Raw genomic sequence first — 17,183 nt, forward strand, 5'->3', positions numbered from 1 at the left:
CTGCCCTATTCTATTGGTCTCCAACTTGATTCTGCGGGCCTCCGAGGACAGACTCCGCCCCAGCCCCTTGATCCCCTGCCTTTCTCACCCCAGCTTCGGAGCCCGGTTGCCAACCTCAGATCCTCACAGCCCCCACTGATAGAACCACAGACATCTCACAGGAACCCTACAGAGACTCTTACAAACCCAGACACCTACAGACGTCCCCACAGATGTCCGCAGACTATCCACACACTCTCACAGAGATCCCGCAAACCCCTTTAAAAGAAGTGAACCCTCTAGGCTCGTCCCCTCCGGGTCCAGCGCAGCCTCCTCTGGAGACCAGTGCTGTTGCCACGGAGACTCCTGGGCGTTCCGGTTGCCCTGGTGACGGATCCCTCCACTCCCGGCCGGGGTTCCAGAGGTTTCAGTCAAGCTCCTCCCTCATCGGCCCCGGAACCCCTCATCCCTCCCCGTCCCATCCTCCCCCAGATCTGGCCAGAGTTCCTTTGCAAATTTCTGCAGGTGTCCAACTTCCCTCCCTAAGTGGTAGACTTAAAGGCAAGGCTTCTCATTACATAGCAGCTGCAAGGCGGGTCTCATCCAAGAGCTATCCACCCCTCGCTAACATTTCCCCTTCCCAGCTTAAGACGAGATTGTGACCTAAGGAAGGACTTGTAACAGCCAAGCCAAAGCCCAGAGGTAGGTGGTTTCTCCAAAGCCGCCTCTTCCAAACTCTCATACCACTCCCCTCCTAACACCTTCTGCCCCTTCCCAACTCAGTCCAACCCCCTCCCATTCTGTATTTTTCATCCTTACACTCCCCCCTCCGCCACGTTTACTCCCCACAATTCCCTCTTCCCCTTCTTTTTCTCCTTCTTCTCCTCCCATCCTCTGGTTCTCCACTGTCAAGTATCTTTTTCCTCTTGCTGAATGCCTGGTGAGATTCCTATCACCCTACCTCTCTCCCTACTTAATGTCCCAAAGTTCCCCTTTGGAAAGACTCTAATGAATGTTAACTGGTGTGTTTAGTATCTCTGGAGCATGGTGGGAAAGTAGGGACCACAGAAGGCTAAGGCTGGAATCCTTAGGCTCTATTACAAATAATGACAGGCCTTGAATGTCAGGGCCAAGAAATTTAAACTTAATCCTTGGGCTGAGACAATTGAGTGTTTTGTTTTGTTTTTCTTTAAAGATTTTATTTATTGGGGCGCCTGGGTGGCTGAGTGGGTTAAAGCCTCTGCCTTCGGCTCAGGTCATGATTCCAGGGTCCTGGGATGGAGCCCCAAATTGGGCTCTCTGCTCAGCGGGGAGCCTACTTCCTCCTCTCACTCTCTGCCTGCTCTCTGCCGAATTGTGATCTCTGTCTGTCAAATAAATAAATAACTTTGTTTATTTGACAGACAGAGATCACAAGTAGGCAGAGAGGCAGGCAGAGGTGGGGGAGGAGGCAGGCTCCCCACTGAGCAGAGAGCCCAACCTGGGGCTCAATCCCAGGACCCTGAGACCATAACCTGAGCCAAAGGCAGAGGCTAAACCCACTGAGCCACCCAGGCGCCCCCAATTGAGTGTTTTTAAGCAAAGGAATGCCATTGTTAGGTTTATGTTTTTAGAAAGATCTCATTTGGGTCAATAATGAGGACTGACTTCTTTTGAACATCCTTCCAAGACAAATTTGTCACACCCCACTCCAGAGCGTCCTGAGCTTACCCCAGCACAACACCAACTCATCTGTATTGTCATTTTGGTTAGCCAGATCTCCTTCCCAGGTTCTTTCAACTGAGTCCAGTGCTTAGCACAGTGCCCAGGTGAAAGTGTAAGATTGAGTTGTTTATAAAAGCAGAAGTTACATAAATCAGTGAAAGAATGGCTGAGTGGATTAATACGCTGGAGGAGGCAGAGGGGTGAAGTTACTACATAATCAAGGTAGAAAATTCTGAGAACTTGAACAAAATTAGAGGGAAAAGAAAGGAGAGAGTGGATTTGGGGATTATTTAGAAGATAGGAAATATAGTCCTTAGTACCTATTTGTAGATGAGGTTTGAGGGGAAAGGGTAAGACCAAAATAATTCCCATAGTTCAGCTTTCATGCCCTGTCAGACATCCATTTAGCCATGTCCCACAAGCTGTTGGGTATGAGTGTTAAGTACAGGGATTAAAAGAGGTCTGAGCTGGAAGTATGGATTTAGGAAATTATCCACATACCAGCTAGAAGTAGCTGAAGCCTTGACCATGAGTGACATCATCAAGGGAGGGTGTATGTGGTCTCTAGACAAAACCAGACTGCACTCAGGGCCCTGCCTAATGCATCGTGGCATTGTCTTGTACTCAGGAGCAAACCCCCACTTTGGCTTGGTATCCCAGTCTCTAGAACTCTACTGCCTGACCTCCATGGTCCTAAGGTCCCAGACCTGCTCTTGGATTAGTCAAGTTGCTATGTTCAGTCTCCCTCCTAGGTCACGGTCCTCTACTACCATCTACTGATGGGATTCTGATTGTTTCAGACTTTTTCTCTCTTTAAATTCCAGCTCCCTCACAATCTGTGGCCACATGTCACATGGGGTCTAGGCACACAGAAGAACCTCCTGGCACCAAAGATCATCTTGCTCCCCCCTTATATCTCAGGTGCACGGAAATCCTTATCCTAATTCCATAACCCCCACTGTACTCTGACTTGCAGACCCTCCAGTCCCAACCTAATGAAGGCTATACCCTATTCTACCACTAGATGGAAGCAGACAAGGTCACAGAAGAGCCTCATAGCACCATGGATACAGAGGAGCACCGCTCTTCAAAGGACCGCTCTGCCGAAGAATCACAGGAGCCCCTTATCCCTGAAACACCCTTTGAGCCTTCCATCTCTGAGACTCCCTTAGAGCCCCACACCTCTGAATCTTATATGGTGCCACCTGCTTCCCAGGCCCTTTTAGAGACCCATGCCTCTGAAACCTCTTTGAAACCTTCCATCTCTCAGACCCCTTTAGAGGCCCACACCTCTGAATCTCATATGATTCCATCCACTTCCCAGGCCCCTGTAGAGACCCACACCTCCAAAACCTCTTTGAAAACTTCCATCTCCGAGACCCCTTTAGAAGTCCACACTTCTGAATCGCCTATGGTTCCATCCACTTCCCAGGCCCCTTTAGAGACCTATACCTCTGAAACCCTTTTGGAGCCCTCTATCTCTGAGACCCCTGTAGGATACTCTGAGAACCCTTTGGAAACCCCTATGCCTGAGACCCTGTTGGAGACTCTCATCTTTAAGGACCCAGAGAAACGTGTTTTTTCTCATACCTCATCACAAGACCATGTTCCTGTATCTTCCCCTGATACTCTGGAGGAAGACCTCTTTAAGTATTCTCCCAATGAGGTCTTGTGGAGAAGGAAGTCCAGCCAGATCTCTGAGTATGAGAGCCTTCAAAAGCAATCCCTTTCAAGCCCTTCAGCCCCAGTCCACCTGGACACATCTGCAAAGGAAGAGGAAGAGGAAGGAGAGGACAAGAAGCAGGTGGAGGCCACTGACAGCAGTGCACACACAGCTCAGCCAGGACAACAGCCGGGCAAGAAGAAGGCGAAGAAAGGATTTAGCCGTAATTGTGCCTGCACTTTACCCCATTCTCATCACCGTCTTATACCTGCCCCAGGAGGAGGGGATTGGGTTACTCTTTAACCTGGCCTCTTCTCTTAGTTTTAGGGCCTCCACACTTCTCCTTGGTTACTCAGCTTCTCCCTTCCCAGATTACACAGCCCACCCAGTGGTCCCTGCCAAGCAAACAGAGCTGGTGGAAGTGGCTAAGGCAAGGCCCAGAGAGAAGTTCGGTGCTCAGATGAACTATCTTTTCCAATGGGAGAAGAATGCAGCCCTGAGTGCCATCCAGACAGGTGAGCCCAGAAAGCCCTTCAGAAGCCTGTGACAGGCCATGGCCATCCTCCAATCCAACTGGACCAGGGAACCTGCCCTGATCAATGGATTGCTATCCCTTGTGGAAATGGCAATGCTAACTGACTTTAATCTAGGAGGGGAGAAGCCAGGTGGGCCAATGTGGATAGCATGGTATAGAAAAAAGTGGGGATATTGATATAAAGCCCAGGGAGGGACAGGAAGCTAAACTAAAGTTGTTAAAAGGAAAAAAAAAAAAAAAAAAAAAAAAGAATGGCCATATACCAGACCCACATCTAGGGCTCAGAAAGCCTGGACCAAACAGACCTTAAGGCAGAGATGGCCCAGGACCTAGACAGTCCAGGAGACTTGTGGCTCTGACATGGCAAAAGGCCTTGGTCCTCTTGGTGGAACTTCAGTAAAAGGCTGTCACCCAGCATGCCAGACCCATTATCACCAAGGTACCCAAAACCTGTGAGTCTCTTCACCAAGGAGGAGAGTGGTATCTTCAAGCCCTATTGATTCCAAGTCTCAGCCCAGAATCAGTACTCTTGCCAGCCCCATAAGTGGCATGCTGTGCTTATGTATCCCTGCATATAAAAGGTGTGCAGATGGAAACCCATGCCCTCCGGTGCGAGCATGTATACCTGTGTTGCTGAACTTCATGTCTATAGCAAATACCTTCAGAATGAAGGCCATCCTGACCTGCTCTGCAGATTCTGGGGTTTCTAGACAATTCAATAGACAGGAGTTCATTTATTTTTGTCTTTCATACTTCCTTTCCCCTTATGATAGTAAGAGAGCTATGTTGAAACTAGATGGGCCTAAGATATAAAGACAACCAGGCAATCCTATGTCTTCTCACTCCTCCATGCAATTTACTCTCCTCATTCTCGTGCTGAGACCCTTCCCCCTCTACCCCTGGCCAAGAAAGTCACAATGATCTCATTTGTCTTAATTCAGGCATTGAAATGGCTTTGTTTGCTTATTTTTTTTTAAGATTTTATTTATTTATTTGTGAGAAAGAGAGAGAGTGAGAGCGAGCACAGGCAGACAGAGCGGAAGGCAGAGGCAGAGGGAGAAGCAGGCTCCCTGCGGAGCAAGGAGCCCGATGTGGGACTCGATCCCAGGATGCTGGGATCATGACCTGAGCCGAAGGCAGCTGCTTAACCAACTGAGCCACCCAGGCGTCCCTTTGTTTGCTTATTTTAACATCTTCTGTCACCCTTATTCTTCCTGGAAATGCAAGGTCATTCTCAGAACCTCCTGTCTGCTCTTCATTTTTCAAGGTTGCTGTACTTCTCCACATGGAACTTCTTCATTTTCCTGTTTAAACAGGAAGCTTTATGTAGTAATTTAAGTGTCATTCAACCCTGAAAAAGATATTTAGGGTTCCCTCCTAATATTGGGGATCTTGAGTCCCTAGAGAATCAGTATGTGTGCTGTGTAGAGAAGGATCAAATGTAAGCTTTTCTTTTATTTAGTCAGCATTTACTGAGCACCAGCTGTGTGCCAGGCCTTGAGCCAGGTGTGGAAGCAGTAGCTGGTGGGATGTCAAAAACAAAATCCTTCAAAAAATGTGTACTCTAGGGGCGCCTGGGTGGCTCAGTTGGTTAAGCATCTGCCTTCAGCTCAAGTCATGGTTCTAGAGTCCTGGGATTGAGTCCTGCATTGGGCTCCCAACTCCATGGGGAGTCTGCTTCTCCTTCTGACTTTCTCTGCTCTCATGCTTTCTCTTACTCTCTCTCTCTCTCAAATAAATAAATCTTTAAAACAAAATGTGTACTCTAATGAGAAACACCAATAAGTAAAAGGATAGTTATAATTCATTCTAATAATTTCTATGAGTGAGGTCAGTCCACAGTGCCTCATAAGCAGAAAAAAAAGGGGGCACCCAATCTTGGATGCTCAGGGAATAAGTCTTGGAAGAGATGACTTCTCAGCTGAAATCTGTAGATGAGTAAGAAGAGGTGGACAGGTCAAAAGTGGGATATGAGGGCAAGGTGCCAGTAGGAAAGTGCAAGAAATGTTGAACAGAGCTCAGAGCTCAGCTCTGGAAGGGCAAAAGTGTACAGGCATTTCTGTGCAAAGCTCAAGAGTTGAGATTATAATCTAAGGGCAACTGAGAGTTACTAAAAGGTTTTAAGTGGGACAATAACATGAGCAAATTTGTGGTTTTGAAATACTGCTCTAGCAGTAGTGTAGACTTCAGAAAGATAAGACTGCACATAGGAAGACTACATTGGGCAGTGGTAATAATAACCCAGGTCAGAAGTAGATGCATGGAGGTGGAGATAAATAGAACGTTCAAGAAATGTTAAGAAGGTAAAACTGACCTTTGGATCTTTGGATGTATAGGATAAGAGAGAAGGACATGCCTGGAATGACCCCTAGGTTTTTGGCTTAGATACTGATTGGATGATGATGCCATTAGTGAAACAGAGACGATGCATGATAAGTATGTGTTTGGATGAACAGAGGACAAAGCTTGAGGGCCAGGTTTGAAAGGGATAATTGGCTGTACCACACTTGAAGAGCTGGCAGAACATGCTGTTGAAAAAGTCTGAAGATACCTGACTATATGTCTGGACTGGAGACATCCTTCATGTAAAGATAGCTGTATGTTGTATGGAGATGTTCTAAGCAAAAAGAGATGTTATCACGCAAATACGATTATATGAGCATGGAATCAATTGTCCCTGTCTGGTATTTTCAGAGTAAACATCTCTGCCGTAGACACCTTTGCCACAAATAGTGCACCACAAAATTAATTGACCATAAGGCAATTTTCCATAAAAGATAAAAAAATAACTAGTTGGTAGTTTGGTTTGGCAGTTTGTTAGTTTCATCAACTGGTTGACAGTTTGGTTTCACTTCTCCATTGACACAGTTCTCTTATTTTTATATTACATAAATCTTGGGCTTCATAATTGTCTACACAGTGACACAAAGTTTTAAACCCACACAACTTCCCATACAACTTTGGAATGTCTATCAATGGACATGTGACAATCTGTCGAGAACAAAGAGCAGTGTAGAAAGCTCTCAGAACACAATACAGAGCTCAGTTACAAATATGTATCCTAGTACTTGGAAACTGATACCTCTTAATGAAGGGGAGAATTTTTTTTTTTTAAAGATTTATTTATTTGACAGAGAGAAATCACAAGTAGACAGAGAGGCAGCCAGAGAGAGGGGGGGGGGGGGAAGCAGGCTCCCTGCTGAGCAGAGAGCCCGATGCGGGACTCGATCCCAGGACCCTGAGATCATGACCTGAGCTGAAGGCAGCGGCTTAATCCACTGAGCCACCCAGGCGCCCCTGAAGGGGAGAATTTTAGCAAAAAAAAGAAAAAGTGATGAATCAGTGAGCAAAAAAAAAAAAAACCTGAAGAATCAACTCGCCAAAAAAAACCCTAAAAACAAAAACAAAAAACAACCAAAAAACAAAAACGTATAATACTATGAATGTAAGACTTTGAAAACAAGTGGTTAGGTAAGATCCACAAAATAAAATCAGTTATTTGCATGGTATTGCCATGAATCTGTCCTATACATTTTAAATTCATTTTAAATTCATTTTTTTTGCATTTTGCAATAAAGCCATTTTTTAATTTTGATATTCAGTTTCCATGTTTCATTATGCCCTTTTTAATGAATATCTTTTTTTTTTTGTAATTTTATCTTTTGTGGCAAAATTGTCTATGGCCAATTGATCATGCAGTGAAAATGTTTGCAGTGAAAATGCTTGGGGCAAAGTTTGTTTGTTTTTTTTTTAAAGATTTTATTTATTTGTTTGACAAAGAGAGATCACAAGCAGGCAGAGAGAGAGAGAAGGAAGCAGGCTCCCAGCTGAGCAGAGAGCCCGATGCGGGGCTCGATCCCAGGACCCTGGGATCATGACCTGAGCGGAAGGCAGCGGCTTAACCCACTGAGCCACCCAGGCGCCCCTGGGCAAAGATTCTTAAGGTGAAACTACATAGAATCACCTTGTACAGAGTCAAAATGGCATCCCAGATAATGCCTCCTCCCCCTGCCAGTCCTTGTCCACTTATAACAGGAAGAGTGTTTGGAATCAGAGCAGAGAGAGGAGGGTTCCACTCTGGACTACATGGCCTGATGTGAATTGTCCCACTTTAAGAGCATGGACACCTATAAATGGAATCTGAGGTATAGTCGCCAGTCTCTGTTTAAACTCTAGTCTTCATCTGAGAGAACACTGACTCCTATATCGGTACTTGGACTTGACTTTCCCAGGCCCCCAGGCAGGACCTCAATCTATGGGAACTGACTCTCCTTCACCTCCACACCTCATCTGCTCAGTCTCTGGATGGAATTCAGAATTCCTCTAGTAGAATCCTGGCCCCCACTCACCTCCATTGTGACTCTTCCCATACGCTGCCCCTTCGACCAAGCCTTGCTGGTGTAATGGGGCGCTAGCACTGTGGGCTGTCAGTATCAAGACAGAAGTAGCAAAGCCAAAAGCCACATCTGGACAGGCTTTAGACCCTGAAAGACCATGGGTAAGGCAAGAAAACCTAGACTAATTAGGCACAGAATTGTGAATTGTGGCCCTGGCCAAAGTCAAAGACCAGAGGACACTAACTTCAGGGATATGCCTGTAATACAGGGTCTCTCTTCCCTTCTGAAGGAATTTCCTCCTTCATTTACTCAGTCAAGGAGTTTGTGCTCTCTGAGCACCTATTTCGGGCCAGGCCCTAAGCTAGGACAAGAGATACAAATGAAAAGCCAGACCTCTCCTTAGAAGAACTTAGTTTAAGAGAAACATAAGTGAAAAAATTTATTCCAATGCATTGTACTGTGATAGGAGTAGTGGGAAAAGTCAAAAAACATGGGCCCCTAGATAGAAAGAGGAAGTCAGGGAAAACTTTTTAGCGGAGGTGACACTTCACCATAGCCTTTAAATGGGAATGGGTCCTATGGCTGAATGTCCCATTCCATGAGGACTCCTCCAGGATTCTTGCCTAGAAATTGGAGTACTCTCAGGTCTCCTGAAGGGTGAAAAAATCTGGCTCTCCTCCCACATTTACATGGCTCCACCCTTGCCTTGTAGTACTGCCGACCTGTGAAGCCAGTTTCAGATCCCACTGTGGAAACCAGGCTCTCAAGGTTGTGGCATCTCACTGGTGCCTGCTCTCAGGGATACTTCTTCACCTCACAAGCTTCGATTTCTTGATCTTCACCACTCATGACTTCAGACCTACCTCTTTCTCCTGATTCTTAGAGAATCATAGACAGACCTTCTCAAGTTCATAGAAAGCATTAGTTCCATAACACCAGGAACACAAAAAGGAAATATGAAGGTGTGAACCTTGAAAAGTGAGGAAAGCCCTCCTCCTGGTCTCAGAGCTGCCCAAACTCCTCCTCCTCTGCCTCTGGTGCCTTCAACGACCATGCTTCTGAGGTGCCAGTCCTCACCATCTCCTCTACACCTGGCCAGTCATCTTCCCTTCCCTCACCTTAGACACTTCAAGGAAACAAAACAAAGTTGGGCTTTATTTTTTTTTTTTTTAAGATTTTATTTATTTATTTGACAGAGAGAGATCACAAGTAGGCAGAGAGGCAGGCAGAGAGAGAGAGGAGGAAACAGGCTCCCTGCTGAGCAGAGAGCCCGATGTGGGACTCGATCCCAGGACCCTGAGATCATGACCTGAGCCGAAGGCAGCGGCTTAACCCACTGAGCCACCCAGGCGCCCCAAAGTTGGGCTTTAATGTGGGAAGAGGAAGAGATGGGAATCTTCACAGTCACAGAGAACTTGGCGAGATTCATGTTCATCTTCAAACAAAATTTCATTAATAATCTTGAAGACAGTCTTCAGTCATTTCTGACAGGCTAACAGAGATGGAGTGGATCCTGGGGTGGGAAAGGAACTGAAACCCTTGTGGAACACTGAGAAAACCTGGTGGGAAAAAGTCTAAAGGGGTGGGGATGGGAACTTCATGGGTGGAGGTGAATACACCTAGGGGGAGAGGTGAGAACGCCTTGGGCAGGGGGTTTGCGCTGTTTTTCCTTCTCACTTTTCCTTGTCAATCCCTCCACACTCAGGTCTCTACATTGGCTGGCGCTGCCCCCATTATCTATGGGACTGTTTCCGAATTGGAGATGAGTCCAAATGCTTTTGTGGACACTTGCTGAAAGAGCACCAGATCATCTCAGGTAGGGAGAACTGACCAGCCCCTGTCAGGGGAAGGGATAACTATACTCTGGCCATATGAGAGAAAAGTGTGTGTGTTGGTATGGGGGGTGGGGGGAGTTGGCATGGGAAGGCTGGCCCTATTAGGTGTTCCCCGTTCCCCATTCCCATTAGACATTTCTCCCCATTCCCTTAGACATATCCGTGCCCTGCAATGTGGGCCAATGTCGCTGCCTCATGTTCTGCTTTATCCCATCACGCCCAGAGGAGGTGGGTGAGTTCTGGCTCAAAAGACGAGCTACCTTTGACCCCAAGGCCTGGAGGGCCCAATGTCGCTGCAAACACAGCCATGAAGAGCACACAGCTACTGGGTCCCATCCCTGCAGGGTGAAAGGTAATTTCTAGGGTGAGGGGAGTACAGGGGTGGGCATGGGTAGGATGCAAATAGTTTGGGAATAAGGATAGGGGAACTGGTAGAAGAAACCTGGGTTTGTGGTTGGTATGGAAGAGATGAGAATGTTGTCAGCCCAGGGGGAAACCCCAATTCCCTATACTTGTCTTGGCTTCCTCCTTGCCCCAGGCTGTTGCTGCAATTGCTTTGAGTCTAATTTCCTCTGTGCGGCCTGTGACCGTCGCTGGGAGGAACACGAGACTTTCTTTGAGACTGAGGAGACCCGGCGACGAGGAGGGAGGCCTCATGGTGAGGGGGCAACCTAGAACAGTGGGGGTCTTAGTCAGAAGGCCGGGCAGGAAGGTGCTCCCACCCTCAACCATCCCGTCCAGGACTACCTCACCCTCTCACCCGCTGCACCCCATACTTGCACCGGTTTCTACCCCCAGGAGCAGACTATATGCCTTTTGCAGAGATGCCTACCTTCCAAGAAGCCATCGTCAGCAACTCTGACTCTGAGGCTCTACAGAAGCAGGGGCCCTCTGGCCATCCTGGCTCCCACTGCAGACCCCCGGGGCCTCCTGGCCCACACAGCCTCTGGCCTGACCCTATGTCTGACCCCCATACCTGACCCTTTCACCTCTGCTTTTCCCTCCTCCAGGCACAGACACTATCAACAACTGGCGCAGGCCTCTTTGAACCTGGCTCAAATCATCAATAAAAGGGAAGCCACTGGAATCTGGCCTGGTTCTGTATGGGGCACATAGATCCTAGGATCTTAGAGTTGGCACCTAATGCAGGCAAGAGAGAGGACCACAAAGGAGACAGGCTGGATCAAGCCACCTGCTTCCACCAAAACCACATTTGAGCTGCTAGTTCTGGCATCAGAAGGACAAAGTGCCTTCAAGGAAGCCAAGGAGGGAGGGGTTTTTTGGAAGAATAGAGTGAACACTGGTGTTGGATGCAGTTGGAGATGCCAGTAATAAAGACTGAAAATGTCCACTGGATTTTACAATTAGATCTTTGGGCACTTCAGATATTGTAGTTTCAGTGATGCAGTGGGGGCAGAAACCAAACCCAGTAAGTCTGAAAGAGTTTCTTTAGGAAGCTTGGATGAAAAGAGCAGGAGAGAAGTCAGACAATATCCAGAGAGAGATGTGGAGTCAAGAAGCAATTTTTAGGAGGGAAAAAGGGGAGGAACCAGTAAAGGAAGATCTTGAAGGATACAGAAGAGAGAAAGAGATGCCTGGTGAGACATCCCAGAGATGGAGATCAGGGCAGAGGTGAAGGGATTTGCTCTAGACAGGAGAACCACCACCTCCTAAGACCAAGAGAAAAGAAGAAGGAAAATGATGGGCCTTCACTGAGCTGCAGGAAGCAGGATCTTGTGGAAGTAGGAGACAAGGTCAGTTGCTGGTCATGAAGGCAAGGGGTAGGAATGGAGAGTAGGAGAGAGGAGATTTGGGTAGGCTGATGTGGGGAATCACAGAAAATCCTAATCAGTGGGTAGTTGAGGATTCAGGTACAGCCGGAAGCAGGAACCTAAAGAGGAAGAGAAACACAATAGTTAGATTGAGTTAGATTGATAGTTGATGATGGGAGGGTGTCAGGAAGGATGATCAGGAAAATAAAGCAAAAAGAAGGGTTGGGAATGTGGGGAGAACTGACCACACAAACGGAGAGAAAGTAAAGCCAGGAAGCAACTGACAAACTGAAAAAAAAGAACAAAGGAACAGAAGTCTCTAATGAGGTCCAGTAGCTGATGTAGTGGTGGGGATCAGTACAGGAGACATTCGTCAGAACCTACAGAGAGCTGCAGCTCTTATATGAGAGCATCTGCCAGGGATCACAAAGAATGGAGTAAAGAACTGTGGGCAAGGGGCCAAAACCAGTGACTGTGGCCAAAATCAGTGAATCATAGTTATTTTTACAAGGAGTAGGAGATTCTGGCTCTAATGGGCTCTGTGATCCTAGGCAAGCCCTCTCTGGGCCTCAGTTTCTGGCTCTGTAAAAGAATAATCGCGGGGCACCTGGGTGGCTCAGTGGGTTAAGCCTCTGCCTTAGGCTCAGGTCATGATCTCAGGGTCTTGGGATTGAGCCCCACATCGGGCTCTTTGCTCAGTGAGGAGCCTGCTTCCCCCTCTCTCTCTGCCTGCCTCTCTGCCTACTTGTGATCTCTCTCTCTCTCTCTCTCTCTCTGTAAATAAATAAATAAAATCTTTAAAAAAAAAAAAATAATCGCTGTGCTACCTGCTCTCCCTGAGAACCCAAAGAAATAACCAGTTTCAAAGCGCTTTGTTGTCGTCTACCATGCCTGGCCAGTTTCCTTCCCCTTCCTAGATCCCAGCTCCTCTCATCTATTGAGCTTCTCCAAAGCAGCTCTATGGGCTGCTGTGGTCTCAAAGGCACCACAGAGAATTGCATGTAACCTTTAGGGCACAGAAAAGGCCAGTTTACATTTCCCCACATTTGGGGAAGCTAGCTATACTTCCAAAGGAAGAGAGGCAATCTGGATTGCTAGAACTCCTAGGGGAAAGTACAGGGTCAAATGTCTGCCCTTTGGAGGATAAAAGGACTTTCTAACAATAATACGGCTATAGCAAATGTGGTTACTATCTCTGGAAGTCAAGAGTTGTTCTTGGCTGGTGATATGCAATTAGCGCCATAATGACCATTCACTAAAACTAATTCAATAGTCAGCAGTAAAGGAATGGCTACTGTGAAAACTCATTCAAATAAGTAATATGCAGAGGGTGCCTTTGTGGCTTTAGTCACTTGGGCATCTACCTTGGGCTCAGGTGGTGATCTCCAGATCCTGGGACAGAGCCCTGAATTGGCTGAGGCATCCTGCTTCCTGCTCAGCAGGGAGTCTGCATCTGTCTTCTCCCTCTGCCCCCATCCCACCGCTCATTCTCTCTCTCTCTCAAATAAATAAGTAAAATCTTAAAAACAAATAATAGGCAGACATTACAAAGTATATTTACATAGACTAATAATATGGAAAATTGTCAGGGGCATTACATATTATGAAATATTACATATTATGTATATGTATTACATATGAAATATTACATATTATGTATATGTATTACATATTACATATTATGTAATATTTTTAAACATTTTAAACATATTAAATGTTTTAAACATATTTTAACATATTACATATTATGAAAGCAAATGAAATACCAATTGTTATTCATTCCACAATCATTGAGCACCTATCTATGTCAAGGACATGCACTAAAAAAACCGACAAAAAAAAACTAAAGATACAGTGGTGGCTTTTGTCCTAACTGTTGAAGTCATACTAAAACTTAACTGTGTGAGTATATCAGCACTCTGTGACCCCTGTTCCTTCTGTCAAAAATATATATTCCGGGGACACCTGGGTAGCTCAGTTGGTTGGACGACTGCCTTCGGCTCAGGTCATGATCCTGGAGTCCCGGGATGGAGTCCCCCATCGGGCTCCCAGATCCATGGGGAGTTTGCTTCTCTCTCTGACCTTCTCCTCGCTCATGCTCTCTCTCACTGTCTGTCTCTCAAATAAAATCTTAAAAAAAAAAAAAAAAAAAATATATATATATATATATATATATATATATATATATATATATATATATATATATATTCCGGCAAAACAAAATATATTTCTGACGCATTTTCCCTTGTTCTTCAAACCTGACTAACTGAAAATGCCAGGCGCAAGGCTAACCATTTCTGATTAGGAAAGCACACTGGATACCTATGCCTTTGCTTATTAGTCGTGTGGTAAAGACAGGACCCTCCCGTCGCACCCCCCGTTTAAAAAGAAAGGGAAAAAAAGGGGGGGGGGGAAATGCCCTGAAAACAAACTGCAGAATCTTCAATCTTGGTGTTTGGACACAAGAACATAAACTAAGGAGAAACAGCCCTTAGGTAAGTAAATTTTAAAATCTCTGCAATGCTCAAGGGGCTGAAATGCCCTTGTAGGAAGGAAGCTGGGTATCTATCCCACCAGTTATAGGACCCCCTTCCCACTTAGCCTTCCGCCCCACTCGCCTGGCGCCGCCGCCCCGCCCCCCTCCGTGGCCTTGGCCTCCACGGGTTGCGGTGGTTCCCGGAGCAAGCCAGCGCCGAGCTTTCTCAGAACCCGCCCTCTCCCTGGCCAATGCCGGGAGAGGGTCTACGACCTTAGGGGACTTTGTGCCACATGAGTGTGGTGCAGCAGAGCCAATTGGAGGAAAATCCCACCTGGTCTCCTAAACCTTCCAATGGAGTGAGATACTCTCTTGGCGAAACTACTTAGGGGGCCCAATGACGAAGGAACCTTCACTCTGACCAGAAGTCGAGGCCAATGGAGTAGAACACTCGCCCTCCAGCTGGCAGAAGAAGCCAATGGGATGAAAAGACTCCGCCTCCGGGGTAGTGGCGGAGCCAGCGGAGTGAACGGCGCCACCCTCTGGACTAAAGGGCAGCAGGCGGCCCAGGAACGCGACCAATGGGATGGTAGGGCTCGCTCGCAGCGGCCGGCGGAGCCAATGGCTGCCGCTCGCCGGCGCCCGGGCGGACCCACCTCGGGCTGGCGGCGGGGCCAGCGTACTGGGGCCCGGAGAAAGGTTCGGCGACTGAGGGGCAAGATGGCGGCCGCCCTGGCGCTGGCTGCTGGGCTGTGCGTGGCGCGCAGGGCGGTGGCTGTGGCGGGGCCGCGGGGGGCACAGGTGAGAAGCGACCGTGGGAGCGCAGAGGGCGTCCTGCGGGCACTGCCGTTCTCCAGGCCGGGGGTTGGCGTTCCTTCCCCAGGCGCGCGCGACCCTGCGGCCTCGCGGGAACGGAGCCCGGACGCGGGGCAAGGAACGGCGCCCCTCCCGTGGTGCAAGCTCCGGGGCTGTGCGGTGAGGTCGGGCTGGTGGGCGGCGGTGGCCGACGCCCGCACCGGCTGGGGCGCCGAGGTCGCGAAAGGTCAGTGGATTGGCTGCTGCCTTATAAGCCTACCTGAAACCCAGGTGACCGAACGCCTGCTCCGGGCAGCCTCCTCGGCGCCCCCTGCAGGAAGTGAGGTTTGTCTTCTCGGAGCCCGTCTCCTGCCCCTGTCAGGCCCCTGGCCGCCTGAGCACACGTATTAACCTCTCACCTTCTCCACTTGTCAGAGGGGTCAGGTTCATCCCACCTCTTTCTCCCACAATGTGACAACACTGACTTCAGCCTTCTCTGAGCCCCTGGGAAACTGGGGCCTCCCTACCCACAATCCCCTGGGGCTGAGTTCACATAATTCTTCCCTTCACTGATTTAAGGGACTGAAGTTAAAATTCACAGTCAGAGGTCAGATCTGACACCAAGACGTGTTTGTGTCAAACTTCAATAAAACGGGTAACACAACTGAAAGATCAGGCAACGGGTAATGGAAATAAGTGGAAACTTAGTAACAAGGTGTGAGTAAATGGAAAGGGCTCCAGTGGTCTCAAAGATGATACAAACCACTCCCTTTATTTTATATTTAAAGCCAAGAGGAGGGATTTATTTAAGGTAATTCAGTGGTAAAAGAAGAACTGGGACCTAAGTGTCCAGTTCTCATCCTGTGTCCTTTCTTCCGGAATAATAACAATTTACTAGAAACGTTAGCAACAGGAATCAATTGCACTGCTGAATCCTGCATTGTAATATAGCCTTCATCTAACCAAGCTCAGCACTATAACCCTACTCTCTGCTGCTGATGTTCTGAAATTTAGGAACTTGTCTTTTGGATGGGAAACACTAATAGGTTCTTAGAAGGATGAAGTTAATGACTAACAGAACCCAGCCTCTGCCAGCCTTGACTCACTATATGGGGAAGGTATTTTCAGCTCCCTCCCTCGGGTATGTCTGACCCACCTTCAGGTCCGAGGAGCTGCAGGTGTGACTGATGGAAATGAAGTGGCCAAGGCCCAGCAGACAGCTCCTAAGGGAGCAGCCCCAACAGTCTTCTCCCGGATCCTGGATCGAAGCCTCCCAGCTGATATTCTATATGAGGACCAGCAGGTGGGGTGCCTTTAGGGTTCGTCCCCTTAGGAACTTGTGAGATACATCAGCCTGTTAAAAAGTAACATGGTGGCCTCTGGCCTGTCACTACTCCCAGTGTCTTGTATTCCGTGATGTGGCGCCTCAAGCTCCTGTGCACTTCCTTGTCATTCCTAAGAAGCCCATTCCTCGGATTAGCCAGGCTGAAGAAGAGGACCAGCAGGTGGGAAGAGCAGAGCCAGCCTTTGGCTTTGGGGCAGGGGAGCCCTGGACAACAGCTAGAGGTTTTGCTCTCTGTAAATGAAGCCACCTGTCTCCCTCCCCTTTCCCTGTAGCTTCTAGGACACCTTCTCCTTGTGGCCAAGAAGACAGCAAAGGCTGAGGGCCTGGGAGATGGATACCGACTTGGTGAGTGATTTTTGGCCCTTGAGCCCCTCACCTATAAATTCTCAAACCTGTCCCTCAGTCTGATCTTTAGTCTTTGACCTTTCCCATGTTTCATAACCCCACGCTCTATTTCAGTGATCAATGATGGGAAGCTGGGTGCACAGTCTGTGTATCATCTGCACATTCACGTACTTGGGGGTCGACAGCTCCAGTGGCCTCCAGGTTGAACCTACCAACTGACCAAGAACCCCAGACCTGGATGCTTGGAGGGTGGGGGGAATGAATATGATGCTAATAAACTTGCTCTCCCTCGATTTTGGATCACTGTCTTAAATATATAAAGATACCACAAATAGGAAAGAATGCTGATAAAACATAATGATCTCTATCATCTGTGGACTGAGAGACATTAAGGAGG

General features: G+C 47.8%; 3 protein-coding genes across 6 annotated transcripts in view; 2 read left to right on the plus strand and 1 right to left on the minus strand.

Moving 5' to 3' along the window:
• TMEM8B (transmembrane protein 8B) overlaps positions 1-15,485 on the minus strand; it is a 43,897-nt gene extending 28,412 nt beyond the window's left edge. Inside the window, exon 1 of the mRNA XM_059142656.1 lies at positions 15,377-15,485. The gene's annotated coding sequence lies outside the window, so the exon portion shown is untranslated. The remainder of the gene's footprint in view (positions 1-15,376) is intronic.
• FAM221B (family with sequence similarity 221 member B) lies at positions 38-12,566 on the plus strand. 3 transcript variants are annotated; one of them, XM_059142661.1, is made up of 7 exons: positions 38-681; positions 2,660-3,569; positions 3,718-3,861; positions 9,924-10,034; positions 10,208-10,405; positions 10,592-10,711; positions 10,852-11,057. In XM_059142661.1, exons 2-7 carry the CDS (start codon positions 2,708-2,710, stop codon positions 11,031-11,033), a joined length of 1,617 nt encoding a protein of 538 aa, XP_058998644.1. In that variant the 5' UTR covers positions 38-681; positions 2,660-2,707; the 3' UTR covers positions 11,034-11,057. The 3 variants fall into 3 exon arrangements, with proteins under 3 accessions (XP_058998644.1, XP_058998643.1, XP_058998645.1); XM_059142660.1 differs by having other exon boundaries at positions 2,708-3,569; XM_059142662.1 differs by lacking the exon at positions 10,852-11,057 and adding an exon at positions 11,064-12,566 and having other exon boundaries at positions 41-681; positions 2,708-3,569.
• Positions 14,733-17,079, plus strand: HINT2 (histidine triad nucleotide binding protein 2). Of its 2 annotated transcripts, none has more exons than XM_059142685.1 (5): positions 14,733-15,000; positions 16,259-16,399; positions 16,497-16,601; positions 16,714-16,786; positions 16,901-17,079. In XM_059142685.1, the coding sequence occupies exons 1-5, from the start codon at positions 14,785-14,787 to the stop codon at positions 16,990-16,992; spliced, it is 627 nt and encodes a 208-aa protein (XP_058998668.1). In that variant the 5' UTR covers positions 14,733-14,784; the 3' UTR covers positions 16,993-17,079. The 2 variants fall into 2 exon arrangements, with proteins under 2 accessions (XP_058998668.1, XP_058998669.1); XM_059142686.1 differs by having other exon boundaries at positions 14,912-15,102.
• Positions 17,080-17,183: the final 104 nt, after the last annotated feature.

The sequence above is a fragment of the Mustela lutreola genome, chromosome 12 (assembly GCF_030435805.1).
Source record: "Mustela lutreola isolate mMusLut2 chromosome 12, mMusLut2.pri, whole genome shotgun sequence".
NCBI classification, from domain to species: domain Eukaryota; kingdom Metazoa; phylum Chordata; class Mammalia; order Carnivora; family Mustelidae; genus Mustela; species Mustela lutreola.